This window comes from Lampetra planeri, chromosome 46 (assembly GCF_965212315.1).
Source record: "Lampetra planeri chromosome 46, kcLamPlan1.2.h2, whole genome shotgun sequence".
NCBI classification, from domain to species: domain Eukaryota; kingdom Metazoa; phylum Chordata; class Hyperoartia; order Petromyzontiformes; family Petromyzontidae; genus Lampetra; species Lampetra planeri.
The window spans coordinates 5,185,247-5,210,906 of NC_136152.1; the positions used below are offsets into that span (position 1 = coordinate 5,185,247).

The window sequence follows — 25,660 nt, forward strand, 5'->3', positions numbered from 1 at the left end:
ATTCATAATTTCGATCGGATCATTGGGGTTTATTAGTAATAAATCGGCATTTTGCGACCCCCACTGCCACCGTGTAGCATGTTATTACGTGCCAGGGACTCTATGAGATTACAGGACAATAGTCTGAGTCCATAATTGGCAATAAGTAACGGCAAAGCGGTTATGAGTGACTCACATAATTGTGCGGAGTTGCGTATACAGCACACGACTTTGCTGAAGGCATCAACACCTTCAGCGAGCGCAATGCCGATCACACCACGCGGTTCGAATTCGATCCTCGATCGACGGCTGCGGCATCGCGGCACACGCGTCGAATAAAAAGCAAGGGACAAGTCATTACTTACTAACAATTCCTCACTTACTAACAACTCCTCTATCATTTCTCATTGTTGGAGGGATTGCCCCCCCTACCTGAACATCCTGGCTCCGCCATTGGTTATGAACATTATATTTATAAAAAAGAAAATACAATTAAGGAAAAGTTTTTTCCAGAGCATTTAGGTGGGACTCATCTGTTAAAATAAAATTTTGCTCTCAAGGTGTTTTGCTAAGGGTGACATACAAAGCGGTAGTATCGCGTTCGAAATGCAGTATTGTTCAGACTATGAGACACACTCTTCTCTGCGTTCTGCAGAAAAGTATGGAGTTGCATATGAACACATTCCTGCGGAGGGAGCTGGTAGGAACGTTGGGTTGCTCGGTCAATGGCCAGGGTCAACGGCGGCGTGGTGTATTCCGAAAATATGCCCGACTGTGAGGGCGGGCACAAGCCGGCGTGAGTAGGTTAAACGTTGAGATTTATAAGGGCACCACGGGGTGACCAGCCCCTCCCCACCCAGCCCCACGCCACGTCCAAAATCGCGTGACGTCATTTATGGACGGCCCCTAGGTAGACTCAGCCTTAAATGGTGTAACGTGGTGCAGAATGTAAACATCGGCAACTCTGGCCACCCATCCCCTCGCGCGCCACTCCGGCCACGCGTGTACGTTGGAACTTCTGTCGCACCGTACGTAGACCGCCGTGCTGACGGGCGGCCTTCGTAGGCGATGTCCGGCAGCGTTCGCCCCCCCGCCGGTTCTGTCGAGGACGCGGGGTGCGACGTCGGCACGCGGCTCTCGAAGCGCCGCGCGCGTGACGTCGTTCGTCATGCAGCAACGTCTCGGATTCACGCGCACACACACTCACACACAGTGTGTGTGAGTGTGTGTGCGTGAATCACACACACCGTGTGTGAGTGTGCGTGTGAATCACGCACACTCACACAGTGTGTGTGAGCATTGCGGCTCTCTCGATGGCGCTTGTTGTTGTTGTCTTGTTGGTGTCTTGTTGTTGTCTTGTTGTCTTGTTGTTGTTGTCTTGTTGTTGTCTTGTTGTTGTCTTGTTGTTGTTGTCGTCGTGTTGTTGTCTTGTTGTTGTCTTGTTGTTGTTGTCGTCGTGTTGTTGTCGTGTTGTTGTCTTGTTGTTGTTGTCTTGTTGTTGTTGTCTTGTTGTCTTGTTGTTGTTGTCTTGTTGTTGTCTTGTTGTTGTCTTGGTTGCCGACTCGTGGTTTAGGGGAGGGGGGGGTCTTTGTACTCGCGTGCAACCGGGGGTGGGGGGTGAGCGTTCGACGCTGGGGGGGGGGGGGGGGGGGGGAGGCCCCCCCCCCCATTCTCACCCCCTCGTGCCCGGGCCGACGCCGAGCCACGCTCCGCTCGCAGGCGACAAGCAGGAGGGGTGGGGGTGGGGGGTTCGTCACGGCGTGCTCCGCTTCTGTCTCACGCTCGAAACAAACAAACAAATACATAAATAAACGACACCAGCGAAAGTTTTTTGGGGGGGCAGGACCCTCGCCAAAAAAAACTAATCTTGGGATTCAGAATCGGAATCTTTACTTAGGCTGTGGAGAAATCCGATGAGCCATGAAGCTCTTTCTCACAGATGTCCAGGTACGGGCCGAGACTCTCCTGCCGCAGAACCTACGATGAGCACGCTTGGCTACGTACGGTGCGAAAGAAGTTCAACATCGATACGTAAATGCAGCACCTCCGATTAGCACGGTTAACTACGTACGGTGCGAAAAAAGTTCAAAATCGATACCTAAATACAGCACCTTTGATAGGCACGGCTGGCCACGTACGGTGCGAAAGAAGTTCAACGTATCCGCGCACATCACGAAGTGAGCACGCCTCAGATGTCATTCATGGGCTTCGTACGTGGCGCATCGTGGGCACGCGTTTCAAGAAGGGGCCCTGTATACTCACATTCCAACACGACAGATATTTTTCTTACCCCCCCTCCTCATCCACATCCCCCACCACCACCACCCACCCACCACCACCGCCTGCTTAAGGAAAACAAACGTCGGAATTCTAACGCCGCGCGAGAGGACGTATCATCGGCACGGCGTACAGAGGGGATGGGTGGCTGGGGAACGCGACCAGCGGGTTGTGTAATGTTGGTGGGGTTCGGTGTGGGGGGGGGGTGGAAGAGTGGAGCTCGCCCCCCCCCCATCACCCCCCCCCCCCCCTCCTTCTACTATTCGCATGGTTTAGTAGTAGAACACAAAGGGGTTAGTCACGACAGGCCTCTGCAGCCAAGCCCAGGATTTTCTGTTTTGTTGTTGGAGCGAGCGCCCTTTAAAGGGCGCCTCGGCGCGTGATTCGAGCGCTTGCGAACCGCGCCCCTGACGTTGATCGAGCGCGCTGAAAATCGGGTGAGAGGAAAAAAAAAATTAACGAAAAAAAAAGTTCGTTGTTTTAGGCCGAGGCAACCTAGGGGGTGGCCAAGCAATGTTGCGTTCTGATTCAGCTTTTGGCGGCTCAATTTGTTGTTTGTGTGTGTGGACCGTGGCCAGGATTTGGATTCGATTATACCGTCCTCGTAGAGTCGTGGGTTGCTACCAACAATCGACACATCGGTTCCCCCGTACGTAGTCTTGGCCACCGATCCTACATTGACATGCAAATTTCATCTCTAGCCCCGCCCACTGACCCTTGGGCTACAACCCATCTCAAACCTTTAGAACTCCCTGCCCTAGGAGCGCTCCCACCATGTATTTATTCCTGCCTCAGCAGCTCCCGCTATATTTTTCACCTGACGACGATTGCTTGTGTTGCGATCGAAACGTCGTGATATCGATTTTTTTTTATATCTACGTGGCTTTACCGAAAGACCCACAGAATATGAATTCCTGCAGTCACGAAAGCTTTAAGTCAACATTTAAGTCAAAATTCCCCCGTAGAAAGTCGTATAGGCCCACAGAGGGCTGTTAGCAAGCGCCTATTAAGGCCGGTGTGGTACGTGAGTGGTTGGTCCGGTGTAACCAGAACCACATGTGCCCGGTCTTCCTCTGTCGCTGCATTCGTGATGCTGGCCAAACGAAACCAGGTACACATTTGAGGCTGATGCAACCTAGGGGAGGCCCAGCACATATGAAGGTATTCGTCACTGGTGTTGGTGGTACGTGAGCTAGGAATCGAACTCAGGTCGCCGGGTTCATATTGCTGTACGCCACAGCTCCTCAAAAAGTGCTGTTAGCGAGCACCTATTAAGGCCGGCACGGCACACGAGGGCGTGAGTGGCCAACACCACGCCCGACCGCCTTTCTCTCCCCAGTGGCGATGTTTACCCACCGCACCAGGTACTCATTTGAGTCTGAGTCGACCTAGGGGAGGGACACCCAGGACCGGTTCAGATAATCCCGACTGGCATTGGTACCGTGAGCTGGGAATCGAACTCGGGTCGCCGGATTCGTAGCGCAGCTCCCCGCAAGCGCTCTCAGGCACAAGACAAACAAACACAAGCTCATGAAGACAAAGATCCCCCGTGTAGCCTTAACAGCCTGTTGGGGCAAGTGCTGTTAGCGAGCACCTACGAAGGCCGGCACGGCACACGAGGGCGTGAGTGGCCAACACCACACCCGGCCGCCTTTATCTCCCCATTGGCGATGTTTACACACCGCACCAGGTACTAATTTGAGTCTGAGTCGACCTAGGGGAGGGACACCCAGGATCGGTTCAGATAATCCCGACTGGCGTTGGTATCCGTGAGCTGGGAATCGAACTCGGCTCGCCCAGGCGTTTGGCGGCAGCGCGATCACCGCTGCGTTATCGCTCCGAACACGCACACTCGGGCGCAGAACAAAAGACGAACACACGCACACTGAGACATCTCTTTTATCTTTACAGCAACATAAATTTCCCACCTGCCTTGAAAAGAAAGAAGGAAGAAAAAAATATCCCCTAACCTGTTGAGTCCCCAGAAATAACAATGATAACTTTCACAAAGAAAAAAGAAAGACTGGCACAGATTTAACTTCAAAAACGTAACAGAACTTAAACAAAAAAATAACAAAGACAAATATCCCCCTCATAGCCCTCACATGCCGTTGGGTAAAGTGCCTTCGGCGAGCAACTACGAAGGCTGGCACGTCGCACGAGGGGGTGGTGTGGCCAGCACCACGCCCAGCCGCCTTTGTCTCCCCACTGCACCCTAGGTACTAACTTAAGGCCGAGTAGACCTCGGAGAAGCCCAGGTCCTGTTCAAATATGCACCACGGAAGTTGGGCTTGAGCGGAAAGCGAACTCAGGTCACCGCTACATCGCTGCGCCCCAAACAAACAGCACAACAACAACAACCTCCATGCGCCTGCTAAGTGGCGGTGACGTCCCCACGGCGCTCGTGCCAGGCTATGTGCACGAACGCACGCGACAGACCCAGGTGCCAGGGGTTTGCAAAGAGCACGAGACGAATTGCAAAAATCCCCCGTATAGCCTGAACATACTGTAGGGGCAAGTGCTGTTAGCGAGCAGCACCTATGAAGGCCGGCACGGCACACGAGGGGGTGGGTGGCCAGCACCACGCCCAACCGCATTTGTCTCCCAAGTGGCGATGTTTACACACCGTAACAGGTACTTATTTGAGGCTGAGTTGACTTAGGGGAGACCCATGACCGGTTCAGATAATCGTCACTGGCGTTGGCCGTGAGCGGGAATCGAACTCGTGTCGCCGGGTTCGTAGCGCAGCGCGCTAACCGCTGCACCACCGCTCCCCACAAATAGCAACAACAACATCAACAACAACCGCCATTCGCCACTAAGTGGCGGTGACGTCACCACGGCGTTTGTACCAGGCTACGTGCATGTTAAGGCCACGTGAAGTGTCGAACGCCCGCTGGCAGAAGGTCACGGGACAGACCCAGGTGCCATGGGTCGACTGATTTAGATGACTGGCCGATGCACCACCTGTGCCCCCTACTGTGTCAACAAATATCACACACAAGGATACGCACGTGCGCAGGTCCTGATTAAGTTTTAAGTTTGAGGGGGGCGAGGCTGTTATAGATTTTTGGGAGGGGGGGGGGCTTTGTATATTTAATTCCTTGCCCTTATAGCTTTACCACCACCCACGAAAGACGCCAAACGGCTCATCGCCTTCGTTATTTCACTTACTAGGGTCATTATTTTTATTTGAAACGTGAAATTCGAATGGAGACAACGCAGAGTGACCGCGGCACGGCGATACAAGCCGCAGGTGATTTAGCAAACGGAGGTATCGCATCGTCACACCGTGAACTTATTCCAATTTGAGACACACGGCGGCCCGAAATACACACGGTGATTACTTCAGGTTCTTTTTTTTTCTTTCAAAGTCACCAAATTAGCTGGCTGAATTCGTCGTTGTGCAAGAACACTGGCGTTGCGTTTGAGTGATTGTTAAGCTATGCATATTTTTTGGAAGCATCCTCTCAAACTACGAAGATGCTGCTACTGCGGAGTTTTAGTCAATAAGTAATATCATTGTTTTAAAACACGCTTTTATGAACTGTACTAGTAATGGCAGAACTCCACGATTCCAGGAAGTGGCCCCGAAGCTTGCCACAACGTAAGGGGCCGTGGCCAAATACAGCCAACGTCAGTTGAGCGTGGACAATTAGACCCAAGCCGAAACATAACATATAAAAAAGAATGTTGAAAAATATTTGTATTTTATTTTAATGATAAAATATAGTATTGTCATCAGTATGACATAAGTATACCAAGTTTGCAGTCGAGACCACATTGGGAAGTGGGTTAAAATTGAGTTACAATATTTGAGGATACGACAACAACAGACAGAGTGAGTTAATAGAAAGCGTGTAAAAAGATTGTTTAATTTTTTTTATGATATAATATAGTATTGTCATCAGTATGACATAAGTATACCAAGTTTGCAGTCGATACCACATTGGGAAGTGGCTTAAAATTGAGTTACAAGGTTTTTTGAGGATACGACAACAGACGGAGTGAGTTAAATAAAAGCGTGTAAACATGTTTAAAAATATATATTCTAATTTTTAATGATATGATATAGTCTTGTCATCAAATAAGACGTAAGTATACCAAGTTTGCAGTCGAGACCACATAGGGAAGTGGGTTAAAATTGAGTTACAAGATTTGAGGATACAACGACAACAGCAACAACAACAACAGACAGAGTGAGTTAAAAGAAAGCGTTTAATAAAAAAAAGCGTAGACTCGCGTACCAGAGCCCCCCGGTTCGATTCCATCTCCCGCCGCGGCAGTCGAGGCTACTGGCAAAGGTTTTTTTTCTCTTTCAAATCTCCCTCCTCTGTCCACCCAAGTGGCACACGAAAGTTCGATCGGCAGGTCGCGTGCGTCTCGAACGGCTCTCGTGACCCTGCGGTGACGTGGGGCGAGACGTACACCGATATATAGATATATACAAAGACAAAGATCCCCCATATAGCCTTGACAGACTGTAGGGGCAAGTGCTGTTAGCGAGCACCTATGAAGGCCGCAACGGTACACGAGGGGGTGGGTGGCCAGCACTACACCCGACCGCCTTTGTCTCCCTAGTGGTGATGTTTACACACCGCACCAGGTACTCATTTGAGGCTGAGTCGACCTAGGGGAGGCCCAGGACCGGTTCAGATAATCGTCACTGGTGTTGGCCGTGAGCGGGAATCGAACTCGGGTCGCCGGGTTCATAGCGCAGCGCGCTAACCGCTACACTATCGTATATATATACACACACACGTACAAACAACAACAACAACAACCGCCATTCGCCACTAAGTGGCGGTGACGTCACCACGACGCTTGTGCCAGGCCATGTGCACCTTGAGGCCACGTGAAGTGTCGAACGCCCGCTGGCAGGAGGTCACGGGGCAGACCCAGCAGGTGCCACGGGTCGACTGACTGAGATGACCGAGATGACTGGCTGCTGATGCACCACCTGTGCCCCCTGCTGTGCCAACTTGCTGCGCTTTATCCACCCGGCGCTCCGCTCGTTGTTGTGAGCGTCGCACACACACACGCACACTCAACATTCCCTTGCAGCCGCTGTGTTAACCTGAGTGCACACGGGGCGACGAGTCAACAGGCGAGCCGCTCGATAAGTCCCCGACAACGCCACGGCCCCCTTTCTCGCACAGAGGAGGGTTTTTTTTCAATCCTCTTTCCTTTCCCTTCTTTCTCCGCCACCGCCGCTTTAAGCGATGCTCGTTGTTATTCTTGCGACCGGGGGGGGTGGGTCTGACTGGGTGGGTGGATGGGTGGCTGGGTGGGTGGCTGGGTGGGTGGCTGGGTGGGTGGGTGGCTGGATGGGTGGCTGGCTGGGTGGCTGGCTAGATGGGTGGGTGGCTGACTGACTGGGTGGATGGGTGGCTGGGTGGGTGGCTGGGTGGGTGGGTGGCTGGGTGGGTGGGTGGCTGGCTGGGTGGGTGGCTGACTGGGTGGGTGGCTGGGTGGGTGGCTGGCTGGGTGGGTGGCTGGGTGGTTGCGCGCCAGGAATTCGCGACACGATGTTCAGTCCCCATTTGCGTTGCCACCTTCACGTCGTCTTCGCGGGGCACGGCAAGGTTCAGCGCTAATAGGGGTGGGGGGGTGGGGGGAGGGGGGCGGGGGGGAGGGGGGAGGGGGGTTGGGGGAGGGGGGGTTAGGGGCTCTTCGACGACGATGATCAATGGTAAAATGTGTTTTTTTTCTCTCTCTCTCCTCGTTTTGTTACCTTAAAGCCATCCGCGGATAACAGCGCCACGGCCGTGGGAGGCCTTTTTTTGCGGAGTAGCCGATAACGAAGAGAGACGCCGCTTACGGACCGCCCGTCCGAATTAATGTGTCGAGTGCATCCGCTTCGAACGCCTCCACCCTGGCTCCCTCCCTCCATCCCACCCCTCCTCCAGCCAAGGTGGATGCCTTAAAACATTTGTTTTTATTACACGCTTTTATTTAACTTTGTTGTTGTTGCCGTACCCTCAAATCTTGTCACTCAATGTTAACCCACTTCCCAATGTGGTATCGACTGCAAACTTGGTATACTTATGCCATACCGATGACAGTGTTTCGAAACCGGTTCAGCGTTGTCTAAAAACACAAACGCTGCTGGACAATATTATCGAGGGAAGTCAATAGGCTGATGGACCGAAGCAAAATGTTTTTTTTTTACGCGTGGAAAAAACAGCACGGAGTCCCGCTTTCATCATAGCAGAGTGAAAGCTGTTATTTATGTACGCGTGGTAATAGCCCTGTCTGTTTAGATAGCATGCTTTCAGCAAGTGCAGACAACGAGCGGGTGATTTGTGCCTCTGAACGGTGCGGGCAACCCAAGGACGTGTCATCGCGGGCGAGTCGGGGAAAGGGAAAACAGAGACATTTGGATGAATGGAGCAAAGAGCCATCTGTGGGGTGACCAGCTGAGCCTCATGCGTTGCCTGATCTTGAAAAATGCCAAACATAATTGAGACGCGAAGTTGTTGTGAGCTGCAGTGGGGTGAGTCGGTGAGCGGGTGAGTCGGTGAGCGGGTGAGTGAGTGTGTGAGTGAGTGTGTGAGTGAGTGCGTGGGTGAGTGAGTGCGTGGGTGAGTGTGTGGGTGAGTGAGTGTGTGAGTGAGTGTGTGGGTGAGTGAGTGTGTGAGTGAGTGTGTGAGTGGGTGGGTGAGTGTATGAGTGAGTGCGTGGGTGAGTGAGTGCGTGGGTGAGTGAGTGAGTGTGTGAGTGGGTGGGTGAGTGAGTGAGTGTGTGAGTGAGTGTGTGAGTGAGTGGGTGTGTGAGTGTGTGAGTGGGTGAGTGGGTGGGTGAGTAAGCGGGTGAGTGGGTGTGTGAGTGAGTGTGTGAGTGAGTGGATGTGTGAGTGAGTGCGTGGGTGAGTGAGTGTGTGAGTGAGTGCGTGGGTGAGTGGGTGGGTGGGTGAGTGAGCGGGTGAGTGGGTGTGTGAGTGAGTGTGTGAGTGAGTGCGTGAGTGAGTGCGTGTGTGAGTGAGTGAGTGAGTGGGTGAGTGTGTGAGTGAGTGAGTGTGTGAGTGAGTGCGTGTGTGAGTGAGTGTGTGAGTGAGTGGGTGGGTGAGTGAGTGTGTGAGTGAGTGTGTGAGTGAGTGCGTGGGTGAGTGTGTGAGTGTGTGAGTGAGTGTGTGAGTGTGTGGGTGAGTGAGTGAGTGTGTGAGTGAGTGTGTGAGTGAGTGCGTGGGTGAGTGTGTGAGTGAGTGTGTGAGTGAGTGTGTGAGTGAGTGGGTGTGTGAGTGAGTGTGTGAGTGAGTGTGTGAGTGAGTGTGTGAGTGTGTGAGTGCCTGTGTGAGTGAGTGTGTGAGTGAGTGTGTGAGTGAGTGTGTGAGTGAGTGTGTGAGTGGGTGAGAGAGCGTGGGTCAGGTGTGCTATAGTGACTTGCAGCGTGGCGGGTGAACACAGCGGTGGATGGGAGGACGAGACACTCGGTGCCTGGGTGACCCACGTTCTCTCAACGTGGTTTTGATGAGGAATGAACGAGTGAAGTTCACGGAATGATTAACCAAGTTAGTAGCGATAGAACAGCGACAGGGAGCCGACTGATCTCCGGTGAGTGGATTCGAAGATCCGGCATCTCAGCGATGGACGCGGCATTTATATAAGTTTTAATACCGTTTATTTTAAAATAAATATAATTTGCTTGTGGCTTGCAAACGGTCTGCTGGCGTTATATACAAGAGCTCTGATTTATTGGTTGGTGCGGTGGGGGGGGGCATGATGGTGGGGGGGGGGGGGAACTTGGGGGGTTGGGGACTTGGGTGGGGGGGGGCTTGGGGGGCTCGGGAGGGGGGGGGGCTCGGGGAGGGGGGGGGTCGTGTTTTCCTAAGCGCCCGCCTTCAAACGGCGAAACTCGCGCGCGTAATTGCACATGAAAGGAATTCCCAGCTCATCCCGTGCAGCCAGCTTGCACGCTTGTCTGCAGGCTATCGTGACCCCCCCACCTTGCCCCACCGCGTCCCACTGCCTCCACTCCGCCACCTCCTCACCAACTCCTCCTCACCAACTCCTCCTCACCAACTCCTCACCACCAACTCCTCACCACCACCGTCACCCCAGCCCGCACCACCACCACCAACTCCTCACCATATCCCACACCACCATCATCACCTCTTCACGACCTCCTCACGACCTCCTTCCCCTCAGCCACCAACATCTCACCATGGCCTCCACCACCCCCTCCCCCTGCCACCATTCCCTCCTCACCGCCGCCACTCAACACCAACCACCAACTCTTAACCTTCTCCTCCCCCTCCCCACCACCATCACCTCCCCACCACCACCACCACCTCCACACCACCATCACCTCCTCACCACCATCACCTCCCCACCACCACCCACCTCCCCACCACCATCACCTCCCCACCACCACCACCACCTCCACACCACCATCACCTCCTCACCACCATCACCTCCCCACCACCATCACCTCCTCACCTCCCCACCACCATCACCTCCTCACCTCCCAACCACCATCACCTCCCCACCACCACCACCTCACCTCCCACCACCATCACCTCCTCACCACCATCACCTCCCCACCACCATCACCTCCTCACCACCATCACCTCCCCACCACCATCACCTCCTCACCTCCCCACCACCATCACCTCCCCACCACCATCACCTCCCCACCACCATCACCTCACCACCACCACCACCTCCCCACCACCATCACCTCCCCACCACCATCACCTCACCACCACCACCACCACCTCCCCACCACCATCACCTCCCCACCACCATCATCTCCCCACCACCATCACCTCCCCACCACCATCACCTCCCCACCACCATCACCTCCCCACCACCATCACCTCCCCACCACCACCACCACCATCACCTCCTCACCTCCCCACCACCATCACCTCCCCACAACCATCACCTCCCCACCACCATCACCTCCACACCACCATCACCTCCCCACCACCATCACCTCCCCACCACCACCACCATCACCTCCTCACCTCCCCAACACCATCACCTCCCCACCACCATCACCTCCCCACCACCACCACCATCACCTCCTCACCTCCACACCACCATCACCTCCCCACCACCATCACCTCCCCACCACCATCACCTCCACACCACCATCACCTCCCCACCACCATCACCTCCCCACCACCATCACCTCCTCACCTCCCCACCACCATCACCTCCCCACCACCATCACCTCCCCACCACCATCACCTCCCCACTACCACCACCATCACCTCCTCACCTCCCCACCACCATCACCTCCCCACCACCATCACCTCCACACCACCATCACCTCCCCACCACCATCACCTCCTCACCTCCCCACCACCATCACCTCCCCACCACCATCACCTCCCCACCACTATCACCTCACCACCACCACCACCACCTCCCCACCACCATCACCTCCCCACCACCATCACCTCACCACCACCACCACATCCCCACCACCATCACCTCCCCACCACCATCATCTCCCCACCACCATCACCTCCCCACCACCATCACCTCCCCACCACCATCACCTCCCCACCACCATCACCTCCCCACCACCACTACCATCACCTCCTCACCTCCCCACCACCATCACCTCCCCACAACCATCACCTCCCCACCACCATCACCTCCACACCACCATCACCTCCCCACCACCATCACCTCCCCACCACCACCACCATCACCTCCTCACCTCCCCACCACCATCACCTCCCCACCACCATCACCTCCCCACCACCACCACCATCACCTCCTCACCTCCACACCACCATCACCTCCCCACCACCATCACCTCCCCACCACCATCACCCTCCACACCACCATCACCTCCCCACCACCATCACCTCCCCACCACCATCACCTCCTCACCTCCCCACCACCATCACCTCCCCACCACCATCACCTCCCCACCACCATCACCTCCCCACCACCACCAGCATCACCTCCTCACCTCCCCACCACCATCACCTCCCCACCACCATCACCTCCACACCACCATCACCTCCCCACCACCATCACCTCCTCACCTCCCCACCACCATCACCTCCCCACCACCATCACCTCCCCACCACCATCACCTCACCACCACCACCACCTCCCCACCACCATCACCTCCCCACCACCATCACCTCACCACCACCACCACCTCCCCACCACCATCACCTCCCCACCACCATCATCTCCCCACCACCATCACCTCCCCACCACCATCACCTCCCCACCACCATCACCTCCCCACCACCATCACCTCCCCACCATCACCACCATCACCTCCTCACCTCCCCACCACCATCACCTCCCCACAACCATCACCTCCCCACCACCATCACCTCCACACCACCATCACCTCCCCACCACCATCACCTCCCCACCACCACCACCATCACCTCCTCACCTCCCCACCACCATCACCTCCCCACCACCATCACCTCCCCACCACCACCACCATCACCTCCTCACCTCCACACCACCATCACCTCCCCATCACCATCACCTCCCCACCACCATCACCTCCACACCACCATCACCTCCCCACCACCATCACCTCCCCACCACCATCACCTCCTCACCTCCTCACCACCACCACCTCCCCACCACCATCACCTCCCCACCACCATCACGTCCCCACCACCATCACCTCCCCACCACCATCATCTGGAGTTCTGGTGATAATGGAATGGACGTCCGGCACGTTCTGTGCGATCTTCTCATGCTCATGCAGGAGGGCAAAATCACTCGCAAACTTAGCAGGGTCGGACCTAGACAGTGATGGGTGACCAGACAAACACAAAGACAAAGATGCCCCGGGTAGCCTTAACAGGCTGTTGGGGCTTTGCTGCGTCGTAGGCAGTACAGCGAGACTTGATGACTGGGCGAGTGTGGAGAGCCAGGTCAGTTGGTGAGTGTTGGGGGTCGGGTGAGTTGATGATTGGTAGGTGTCGATTTAAAGCTTTCGTGACTGCAGGGATTCATCTTCTTGGTTCTTTCGGTAAAGTCACGTAGAAGGGAAGTAATAAAATAATAAAAATAAAACATAATAAAATAAAATGATTCTCACTATTTATTTTATTATGTTTTATTTTTATTATTTTATTACTTCCCTTCTACGTGACTTTACCGAAAGAACCAAGAAGATTGGTAGGTGCTGATGGTCAGGTGACTCGATTAGTGGTGAGCGATGGAGCGTGAGGTGAGGTGATGGCTCGTGAATGGAAAGTGTCCGGTGAGTGGTGAATGTCGGACGAGAGTCGGGTTGAGCGTAATGTGAGCGTCACGTCAGCTCGTCCATAGGAAGGGCTGCCCACGGTTATACTCGGGGCTCTGTTACTCACTGCATACTCACCGAGTCTCAGACTGTGAATGGCGCGTGGCTACGTAGCCAAAGTAGTAAGCTAAATGTTGTATTTTACCAGTTAAAGCCCACTGAGCTAGAAACTAAACAATTAACTCAATTTGGATTTAAAGCTTTCGTGACTGTAGGGATTCATATTCTTGGTTGTTTCGGTAAAGTCACGTAGAAGGGAAATAATAAAATAATATAAATATAAAACTATTACAATTCTCTCGACGTTTCGACTGACGATTGCTTGTGTTGCAGTCGAAACGTCGTGAGCATTTTTATTGTTTTATATTGATATTATTTTATTATTTCCCTTCTACGTGACTTTACCGAAAGAACCAAGAAAATGAGCAAAATAGTTCTAGATTTGAAGTTTTCGTGACCGCAAGGATCCATAACTCTTTGATTTTTCGGTAAAGTCACGTAGGTGAAAAAAGAAAACAAATAAATTAAATCACGACGTTTCGGAGGCAACACAAGCTTCCGTATTCAAGCCGGAGTCACGAAAGCTTCAAAATCAAGAATGAACTAATCTTTTATTTTACCCGGTAAACCCCACTGAGTTATACAGTTCTTTTTCAGAAGCGACCTGGCCACACATGATAGACCAACGAAGCGGCTTAGCGTCGTGTGGAAATTTCTAGCAGGCAAAATACACTCGGCACACATTTATAAATGTGGAGGGTAAAAACCGGAGGAACTTGGGGGTATGGGATCGAACCCACGATCTCCTCCATGGCACCCACGGCACCCAACTGGTTCTGCCGGGTCTGTAAAATATCTCATAGGTTACCGATCTGGACAGACCTGGTTGATGTTAGGACCTCTCTGGTTATTTCGTATTACTTGATTACACACTGTTTTAACCAGGAAAGCCTCACAAATGTGTGTGTGTGTGCTAGCATTTCATCCAGCAATGCTACCTATTGTGTGTTGACGGCCTGCCCTCTGTCACTGCACTGACCAGGACCCCTCGCCTGAAACGTTAGCCCTTAACTACGTTACGTTTGAACCTCTGGTTCCAGTTTCAAGGCGGCGGTATCGTCAGGGGATGCTTCTCCCAGAACACTTGGGGCATTTACCTCCACGGCTGATGGGTGGTGTGGTGGTGGTGGGGGTGGTCGCAAGCAAAGGCAAAAATTGTCGGCTCAGAAAGTGGATCGACTCTTGGGGCCTGGTGGCTGGTTGTTATCAGGCTAACAGCCCCGGCAGGCCGGACACAGGCTGACCAGTCGGAGTGCACTCGATACCCTCTGTGTGTGTGTGTCTGTGTGTGTGGGGAGTGGTGGGGTAGCGGTTAGCGCGCTGCGTTACGAACCTGGCGACCCGGGTTTGATTCTCGCTCACGGCCAACACCAATGACGATTATTTGAAACAATACTGGGCCTCCCCTAGGTCGACTCAGCCTCAAACGAGTACCTTGTGCGGTGTGACAACATTGCCACGAGGGAGACAAAGGCGGCCGGGCGTGGCGTTGGCCACCCACCCCCTCGTGCGCCGTGCCGGCCTTCATATATGCTCGCTAACAGCACTTGCCCCAACAGTCTGCTCAGGCTATACGGGGATCTTTGTCTTTGCTTGGGGGGAGGGCAGAGGAGCGACGCTCCCAACAAAGTTCTCGGAGCGCCGGGCGGCTCAAACGCAGCGAGTTGGCACAGCAGAGGGCCACAGGTGGTGCATCCGCCGGTCAACTCAGCCGGTCAACTCAGTCGGTCAAGCCGTGGCACCTGGATCTGTCCCGTGACCTCCTGCCAGCGGGCGTTCTACACTTCACGTGGCCTCAACGTGCACGTAGCCTGGCACGAGCGCCGTGGTGACGTCACCACCACTTAATAACGAATGGCGGTTGTTGTTGTTGTTGGGGAGAGGTGGCGCAGCGGTTAGTGCACTGCACTACGAATCCGAGTTCGATTCCCGATCACAGTCACCAACACCAGTTACAATTATGCGAACCGGTCCTGGGCCTCCCCTAGGTCGACCCAGCCTAAAATTATTACCTCGTGCGGTGTGCAAACGTTACCAGTGGGGAGACAAAGGCGGCCGGCCGTGGTGCTGGCCTCTCCCACCTCCTCGTGTGCCGTGCCGGCCTTCATAGGTGCTGCTGCTCGCTAGCAGCACTTGCCCCAAAAGTCTGTTCAGGCTATACGGGGGATCTTTGTCTTGTGGCAATGTGTGGCTGCCTGCCAATGCCATCTGAAAGTCCTGTAAGAAAACTCGTTTCCCCGCCAAGTGACAGCTGATAGAAAGTTGAGAAAGAGTGATGCAAATGCAATTATAAGTTTAAAAAAGCAATATATTTATAACAACGACATTATCAGCTCTGGGGGTGCGGCATTCGGTCAGGGGAGGCCCCAGTATTTGATTTGTCTCGCAGGGTCGCACCCAGAGGCGATTCGAAATCTCGCGGCTCCTCCTGCCCTAATCACATCGTCGCTACGCGCACGGTCTCGAACCAGGGGCGGTTTCTTCATTAGGGCGATTGGGCGACGCACCACCAATGTCATTCAACCACAGAGTCACGCTAGCCGTCACTGTGCCTCTGGATATAGTCCAATCAGCGTCATGTCACGTTCTGTGGAGTACCGCCTCTTTTTGGGCGATTTCACTACGGCTGAGAATCGCCCCGAGTGGTCCCATAGACTTACATTCAAAGATGTTTTTATTCGAACGGGGGGCGCTGCAATGCATTCTCTATGGCTTCCGGGAGGGCTCGCACTAACGTGCTTACGTCATCATACGTAAGCACGTTTCATCCAACAATATAATTTATCGCCACCTAGTGGAATTTTTAATAAAAGAAACTTGAGTGGATTGTATTAATAGTGAGTATAGAAACAAACAAGATGTATTGTAAGAGTCACTTTATTTTTCATTAATATTAAAGAAGTGAAGTTGCCTTTACATGCTTAAGCTGTTAATTTATCCATTGCATGGGTGGACCTTATCCTTATCAATCATCCAGACATTTTCCCCCCCTGAGAGATTTTGCAGGAGCCGCCACTGTCTCGAACATTTAACACTGTAGGGGCTTTCCGTTTTTAATATTTGTTTTAGTATTTAATCTTGTTTTGAAGCTTTCGTGACTGCAGGAATCCATATTCTTTGGTTCTTTCGGTAAAGTCACGTAGGTAGAAATAAAATAAAATACGACGTTTCGATCGCAACACAAGCAATCGTCATCAGGTGGGACTACTTCAGCAGTTTTTTATTGCTGTGGTTGTCCCACCTGATGACGATTGCTTGTGTTGCGATCGAAACGTCGTATTTTATTTTATTTCTACCTACGTGACTTTACCGAAAGAACCAAAGCAGATTTTTAGTATTTTTTTCCGCACTGTTGAAAACAAATCTCATGGTGATTGTCAAGGGGGGCCCAACTCGTAGCTTTGGCCACCAGAGGGAGGGTGGGGGGCAGAGGTCGCAAACGGCTTTTGATTCCTTACCCGTACCCATACCCGGCCGCACCAGGGTCGCAAATGGGTACCCGTACCCGGCCGGGTACAGGTAGCCGTATCCTACCCATACCCTACCCGAAATGAGTGACAAACGGTGACTCACCAGTGACTCACGGCCTACCCGAACACCCGTACCCGGCCGCACCAGGATCGCAAACGGCTACCAGTACCCGTACCCGGCTGGGTACGGGTAGCCGGGTTTCGGGTAGGGTACGGGTATTGGGTACCCGGTTGCGACCTCTGGTGGGGGGGTGTGGGGCAAGGCACCCCCTGCACGTCCCACGCTGCGGGCTGTACCACGTGGAGTCGGGGTGGAGCACTGACCCAGTTGTTCCTCGTCGCCCGAGTTTCGCTCAACTTGCGCCCACGGCCGTCATCAGTGGCGAGCGACGTCTCAATCGGTCGTGGGCACCGCCCCTGACGAGTCCTCGGTGGAGCACGGGCAGACAACCCGCGGCACGGGGTAGGCCATCAATCAGTGGTGTGGTTTGCTAAGGGTATTATTAGTATTGTTATCATGAGTGTGTAGGCGGTGCTACTGCGTCGATGTGAGTGGGGGGGGGGGGGTCTGCACGGCTCCAGTTTCAGTCCTGGCACTGGGGGCTCGTGCCAGCCACACCACGCCAGCCAGTCACAGCTGATTGGGTCCCTGCTCTGCTTAAGCTCAAGCACAAGCGGGATGACCTCCAGCCTCGCCCTCGCTGGCCTCACGCTCCCCCTCGCTCTCGACTCTTTAACCCCCTGGCCGCACTTGCGATCTCTCTCACCCCCCCCCTCTCTCTCTCACCCCCCCCTCTCTCTCTCATCCCCCTCACCCCCCTCTCTCTCACCTCCCCCCCCCCTCTCCCCCTAAGCTTTCCTTTGTGGCTGGCTCCCACCAAAGCGAAATATCCCCCAGTATAGCCTGAACAGGCTGTTGGGGCAGATGTTGTTAGCGAGCACCTATGAAGGCCGGCACGGCACACGAGGGGCTGGGTGGCCAGCACCACTCCCAACCGCCTTTGTCTCCACAGTGGCGATGTTTACACAGGTACTCATTTGCGGCTGAGTCTACCTAGGGGAGGCCCGGGACCGGTTCAGATAATCGTCACTGATGTTGGCAGTGAGCGGGAATCGAACTGGAGCCTCGCCGGTTGGCCAACACCACGCCCGGCCGCCTTTGTCTCCCTAGTGGCGATGTTTACACACCGCACCAGGTACTCATTTTATGCTGAGTAGAACGAGGGGAGGCCCAGGGCCGATTTTGATAATCGTCGTTGGTGTTGGCAGTAAGCGGGAATCGAACTCGGGTCGCCGGGTTCGTAGTGCAGCGTAGCGCTAACCACTACCCCACCGCTCCCCACGACCACCAACACCGACCCACCACCACCACCACCAACAGCTTCTCCCTCTCTCTCTCTCTCGTGACCCGGCAGACCCATGGACCCTCATGCGCTGTCTTGCGTTTCCCCAATCACTCCACCCATCACTCCCATTACCACCACGTGTATGTGTGCGTGTGTGTCTGTGTATTTAGTGGGGAGCGGTTGTGCAGCGGTTAGCAGTACGCCCGGCGAGACTCCAGTTCGATTCCCGCTCACTGCCAACACCGGTGACGATTATCTGAATCGGTCTCGGGCCTCCCCTAGGTCGACTCAGCCGCAAATGAGAACCTGCTGCGGTTTGTAAACATCGTCACTGGGGAGACAAAGGCGGTTGGGAGTGGTGATGGCCACCCACCCCCTCGTGTGCCGTGCCGGCCTTCATCAGATGCTCGTTAACAGAACCTGCCCCGAAAGTCTGTTTAGGCGAAACGGCGGATCTTTGTCTTTACAAGAGTGACTTCATGTTCACAGCACGTGTCTGCCTGCGTGTCTGTGCATCTTTGTATTTTCCTCTGTGTTTGCCCGTATGTCTGTCTGTGTGTCCGCTTGCCTGTCTGCCTCTGTGTTTGCCTATGTCTCATGAATTCCGTGTGTCTGTGAATGTCTGCCTTGCCAATCCTCGTATGTCTGTCGTTTCCTTTGTCCGCCGGTGTGTTTGTGTTTCCGTTTGTTTGTATATCTGTCTGTCTGTGTATGTCACTGCAATAGGTTGGCTGCATGCCTATCGTTGTCAGAGTGTTGGTGTGTCTGTGTGTCTGTCTGTGTCAGAGTGTTGGTGTGTCTGTCTGTGTCAGGGTGTTGGTGTGTCTGTGTGTCTGTCTGTGTCAGAGTGTTGGTGTGTCTGTGTGTCTGTCTGTGTCAGAGTGTTGGTGTATCTGTGTGTCTGTCTGTGTCAGAGTGTTGGTGTGTCTGTGTGTCTGTCTGTGTCAGGGCGTTGGTGTGTCTGTGTGTCTATCTGTGTGAGAGTGTTGGTGTGTCTGTGTGCCTGTCTGTGTCAGAGTGTTGGTGTGTCTGTGTGTCTGTCTGTGTCAGGGTGTTGGTGTGTCTGTGTGTTTGTCTGTGTCAGAGTGTTGGTGTGTCTGTGTGTCTATCTGTGTCAGAGTGTTGGTGTGTCTGTGTGTCTCTCTTTGGATCTGTCTGTCTGTGCGTCTGCGTGTGTGTTTGACGTCAGTCTGGCTTGGTAAAGATATGCCGGTGTGTCTGTGTGTCTGTCGATGTTTGTCTTTGCCTGTCGGTGTGTCTGTGTGTTTGTCTTCACCCGAGTCTGCCTGCCTCCCTGCCTGTGTGCCAGTCTCTGTTGTGGCGTTCTCTCTTACCTCCCTCTCCATCCCTGGCCCATGTACATGCCCCCCCTCTCTCTCTCTCTAAACTAAAACGATTTATTTATATTTTACCAGGTAAGGCCCACTGATCTACACAGCTCTTTTTCAGAAGCGACCTCGCCCACAAATGATAGCTCAACGAAGTGGCTTATCATGATGTGGACATTTATAGCAGACAAATACTTTGCACACGTGTCGATTTTGAATGCGGAGGGGGGAAAAACCGGAGGATCCGGAGAAAAATCCACACGAGATCGAACCCACGACCTCCTCCATACCGGGCGAGGTTGTTAACATCCTACCATAAAAAGGCTGATTGACTGAACGAATTACGTTCAGCACGCCTGACTCTCCCTGCTGATGAGGCTGATGGACTGAACAAGCACTACATTTCCATGGGCCTCCAAATACACAGCGGGCGGTCGGGGCCGGTATCGAAACCCACGACCTCCTGCATACCAGGCGAGGTGGTGAACATCTCACCACCATCAATGCCCTCTCCGTCTCTCCGTGTCGCGGTGCTGCGGCTAAACGCGGCACAAAGGCACCGCCAACGGGGAGGCTGGGCAGTTGTGGGGGGGGCAGAGGGGGGGGGGGCTGGGGTGGAGGAGGGGGCGGAGGGGGGGTGGAAGAGGGGGCGGAGGAGAGGGAGGGGAGGGAGGTTTTCAAACCCCGGAGACTAAGAGGGAGGAGTTGTCACGCCTTCGTTAACATGAATAGGGGGGGGGGGGGTCAGCGGGAACAGAGGAGGATACGGGAGGGGGGAGCTGAAGGGGGATGGAAGGGGGGCCTTGCCTCGACTTCAAAAACACTCGGCCCCCCACCACCAAGACCCGTGGGAGCATCTGAGATGAGATGAGAGTGATGACGATGGTGACGACGACGACGCTCATGAGATTGTGAATTGATGAGATTTTGTACTTACAGTGATTTACGGCGGTTGTTGGGACGTGTCATTCATTGTGGGTCGTCTACCCAGAGAGATGGAGCGATGCTATGAACGCGCGTGCAAGCGCTGCGTGGACGATTATCCTCGCAGAGCCGTGGATTGATCGTGGCTGGCGATTATAAAAGTTGCATCGTAAATGTCTGTAGCCTCTGGCAATGATGTAATTTTTTTGATCGAGAGCCCTTTTACGGAGGGCCATCTCAGAGCACTTCGCATGCAATGGGCGTCTTACGTCTCTCAACACATTTGTGAAGGGGGCACCCCCGGTGACAGCTGTCCCGGTGTGACACAGGGTGACTCAGCACTTGTTCTGCAAGCGGGCATCGGTCTGCCAGTCTGGGGGGCGATAAGTGTTGCTGTGATGATGATTGTTGTTATGATGATTGCTGCTATGATGATGATTGTTGATGATTGTTGCTATGATGATTATTGCTATGATGATGATTGTTGATGACTGTTGCTATGAAGATGATTCTTGATGATTGTTGCTATGGTGATTGTTGTTATGATGATTATTGCTATGATGATGATTGTTGATGAATGTTGCTATGATGATGATTGTTGATGACTGTTGCTATGATGATTGTTGCTATGATGATTGTTGCTATGATGATTGTTGATGACTGTTGCTATGATGATTGTTGCTATGATGATTGTTGCTATGATGATGATTGTTGATGATTGTTGCTATGATGATGACTGTTGCTATGGTGATTGTTGTTATGATGATTATTGCTATGATGATGATTGTTGATGATTGTTGCTATGATGATGACTGTTGCTATGGTGATTGTTGCTATGATGATTGTTGCTATGATGATGATTGTTGATGATTGTTGCTATGATGATAACTGTTGCTATGGTGATTGTTGTTATGATGATTGTTGCTATGATGATGATTGTTGATGACTGTTGCTATGATGATTGTTGCTTTGGTGATTGTTGATGATTGTTGCTATGATACTCTATGGTTCTTTCGGTAAAGTCACGTAGGTAGAAAAATAATAGATCACGACGTTTCGATCGCCACACAAGCAATCGTCTTCACCTGAAGACTATCGTCTCTCCTCCGCTTGCGTGGCCATCGAAACGTCGTGATCTATTATTATATTTTCTTCTACCTACGTGACTTTACCGAAAGAACCAAAAAGTATGGATTCCTGCAGTAACGAAAGCTTCAAATCAAGATTGTTGCTATGATGATGATCGCTGATAATTGTTGCTATGATGATGATCGCTGATAATTGTTGCTATGATGATGATCGCTGATGATTGTTGCTGCCACGATGATGATTATTGCTGCGTGCAATCCCAATTGAGTAATTTAAAATTGTGGCCGATTCGGACCGTAACGCCGGTACACAGCAAGCTACTCTTGCACAACGACGTGACGAGATCTTTCACGCCCACACTGTGTAGCTGACGGCATGCAATGTGTGGTGGGTTCACCCGCAGTAATAACCAGGGTGGCCAGCTGGATTCGAACCACATTTAGGATTAACATGCGTTTAGATTATTTTGATTATTTTGCTGCTATAAACGTCCACGTGATAAGCCACTGTCATCTTTGGCCAGGTCGCTTCCGAAAAAGAAGCTAATAGCTCAGTGGGCCTTACCTGGTCAGATAGAAACAATAGTTTAGTTTTATTTGTATTTATTTAAGTGATTTTCTTACCTTTCTTATAACTGGACATCTGCGAAAAAGAGCTCCATAGCTCATCGGATTCCTCCTCCAGCCTAGATACACATTCCGATTCTGATTGTGAACCGCGAACCTCTGCGACAAGCGGCTGGTTGCCACCACCACCAGCGGGAAAGCGTCTGATCTCATCAGATCTCGAAAGCGAAGGAGGATTTTGAAGCCCGGTTTGCACTCGGGATGGGCAGCAAGAGCCGATGTTGTGCTGCACTGATATGCTCCCACGTGGTGTGTTAAGCTCAAACTCACAACACCCCTCCCCCCCCCCCCATGACGGACACAGCATCGGGAGGGCCTTCATCCGGCAGTGGATTGAGAGGAATCTAAGTTTATCGTTATTTATTATGATGAATACGACGACAATTTTAACCGTAATCAAATTATTGATGATAATGTATATTTCGATTTAAAGCTTGCGTGACTGCAGGGATTCATATTCTTGGTTCTTTCGGTAAAGTCATCACGTAGAAGGGAAATATTAAAATAAGAAAACAAATTCTCACGACGTTTCGACTGCAACACAAGCAATGGTCATCAGGTGTGAAAACCACAACAATAATTTTTGTTTTTTAAGTGGCGGGTTTCACACCTGATGATGACTGCTGGTGTTGCAGTCGAAACGTCGTGATAATTTAATTGTTGTATTTTTATTATTTTATTATTTCCCTTCTACGTGACTTTACCAAAAGAACCAAGAATATGATAATGTATATTTCTATGATGAAGTCCTTTTGCACCGTACGTAGCCAACCGTGCTAATTGGAGGTGCGTGGGAAGGACAACAAACTAAACACACAAAGCAGTTCTAAAGGAACGAGTTTTCAACCTGGATGGTTTAATAGTGCATAGCTCCAGTGGCTTCCTAATATTGGAAGGAAGAGCGTTCCAGACGGCCGTAGAAGTGCATCTGAAAGCGCCCCGATGCGGCGACTGCCATTCTTCGATGGCCGGCCAAAATCCGCCACTGCTGCGAGGATTATTTATACTCCTCGACGATTATGAAGTCAAAGTATCGCTCTCCGACCGGACGTTTAGAGTCCAGCTTGGTCACACTCCAAACAATTACAAAGACAAAACCTCTTGCGCAAAGACACCCGAGTATCATTTATGTTTTGTTGCAAAATAATAAATAAAGACAATTTTGAGTTTTGCCACAGCTGTCATTTACATCGAGCTGAATGACAGCGCTTCCAGTACACTTGCTTTTTAAAGGGCGCCGCAGTGGTAAGATGTTAACTACCTCGCTTGGTATACAGGAGGTCGTGGATTCGATCCTGACCCTGACGCCTGCTGTATATTTTGAGTTTCCATGGCCACGTGGATTTTTCTCCGGGTCCTCTGGTTTTTCCCTCCACATTTAGAAACGTGCGTTCACAGTATTTGGCTGCTGCAAGGATGACCGGAGTTCGCGTGACGGTGTATGCTCTTTGACGATGATGATGATGACGATGATGATGATGGTGTCTACGTTAAATGATCTCTTTCCATTTCCTCCTTTGAAGGACACTTTTTGGGGAAGAATTCCATTATCGATGTTTTGCGGCGAGAAGGTTTCCACGTGACACACACCCCTGCCAGCCAGCCCATCGGAAGGTAAACTCCGCGTCTGCCCATCGTTTTACATTTCAGGGCTGCAACTGCTCGCTCACGCCACTGCTGCCAGAAGGACCTCCACTCCAGCGAGCTCTGGAGATTCTCTCTATACGATATTTGGCTTAATATTCCACGTTGGGCAGGGGTCTTGGAAGAGGTCGGAATACCCACTCTTCACGCCAAAACGTTCATGACCTGCAAAATTGACAAACCGTGGCGTACCCACGTGTACAGCCGGGTGGACAGAGGCGGGCCGGGCGATTTAGGAAACTTTCACCGTTGTTCCAATTGCCTCGTCAAGAGATACAATTCAATGGCGTGACATCTGCATTTGGCGTCTTTCGAAAATAGCCTGACAGTTCATCGGATTCCTCCAGGATAAATAAAGACTCTGATTCTGGATCGCAAGTTCAGTGTGGGGCATCCCCCAGCACCTGTATCGAGTGTAGGCGCCAGAGAATCACGCCCCGATTGAGGCCTCAGGTCGATCTATGGGTCTATGGGTCTCCGTGAGTCTACGGCAGGTGTTGGCCCCACGCCGTCGAGTTTGCCCCTACCAGGCGATGAGGGCCCAAGAGGCCGCCGTTGGGGCCTTGCTGGCGAGAGTGACCCGGGGCCGTTACTCTTGCCAGAGAGGGCCTACAGCGATTGCCGCCACGTTTAGTTTGATGTCTTTCTCGAGCACCTCCGCTCAGCGACAGAAGTTCAACATCTGTTGCAAGCGAAAAGAAAGTACCCGTGAGTTCTGCAAGGAGCCTAGTGTATATATATATACAGTCGAACCCCTCTTAACGACGTTAATTGGTTCCATGAAAGCAGTCGTTAAGTGATGTGGTCGTTAAGCGAGTACAGGATTATTAAATATTACAAATTACAATTCCTTATAGGGGAAACGCATACTAATTAACTGATTACTAACGTAGCATATAATTACAATAACACACATTACAACTCATTACTAATCATAACAATTGACTGATTACCAATCTATTATATCATTATAATACCCCTCCCCCCACCCCGCCTGAAATCGTCGCACCTGATGAGTTCATTGATGACGTCACCCTGCTGTTGCTCTATTTAAGACCGGGAGCAGGTGGAGGACTTCACCATTCTGTCGAATTGCCCGATGATGCTGGATGTAATGACCAGCAAAACGCCGGTGGGCTAAAGTAGTGAACTATTTGTCTTTTGTCAACGTGACACTTATTTGCTGATTGGCCGTGTCGGGTGGTGGAGGGTTACGACACATTTATAAATAACGCGATCTAACCCAAAAAGTTTATTATGAATCATATTGGTCGCGAAAGCCTACGTGTTAAACTGATAAAGGCTTAATTCGTTCCAATAGCATCGAAAGTAACCCTTTTTCACCTAAAAACATACTTTTTTGATATTTCAACAATGGGTATTAATATATGAATATATAAGTAACATTATGAGCACATAATATTAAAGGAAACATTGTTAATAAATGCATTAATACTTACTGTTCCAACAACAGCCCGTCGTTAACGGGGGAATGGTTGGTAAGCGAACATATTGGGCTCTATGGAGGCCTATCATTAAGCGATTCGTCGTGAACAGGGGTGGTGGCTCAGAGGGCTTCTCCTGTATTAACAGTTTTTGCCACAGTGCAGGAGACGTTCATTATTCTTCGCTACTGTGAGAGTACGTCCTACGTTATGCCCCTTCCATAGAGC

At 52.1% G+C, this 25,660-nt stretch overlaps 1 protein-coding gene across 2 annotated transcripts in view; it reads left to right on the plus strand.

Annotated features, from left to right (window-relative positions):
* The window catches only part of LOC144733352 (metalloprotease TIKI1-like), an 87,653-nt gene that overhangs the window by 58,966 nt on the left and 3,027 nt on the right, over window positions 1-25,660 (plus strand). For both annotated transcript variants that reach the window (XM_078615213.1, XM_078615214.1), the window contains exon 7: window positions 23,867-23,957. In XM_078615213.1, the coding sequence (XP_078471339.1) occupies window positions 23,867-23,957 (91 nt within the window). The remainder of the gene's footprint in view (window positions 1-23,866; window positions 23,958-25,660) is intronic.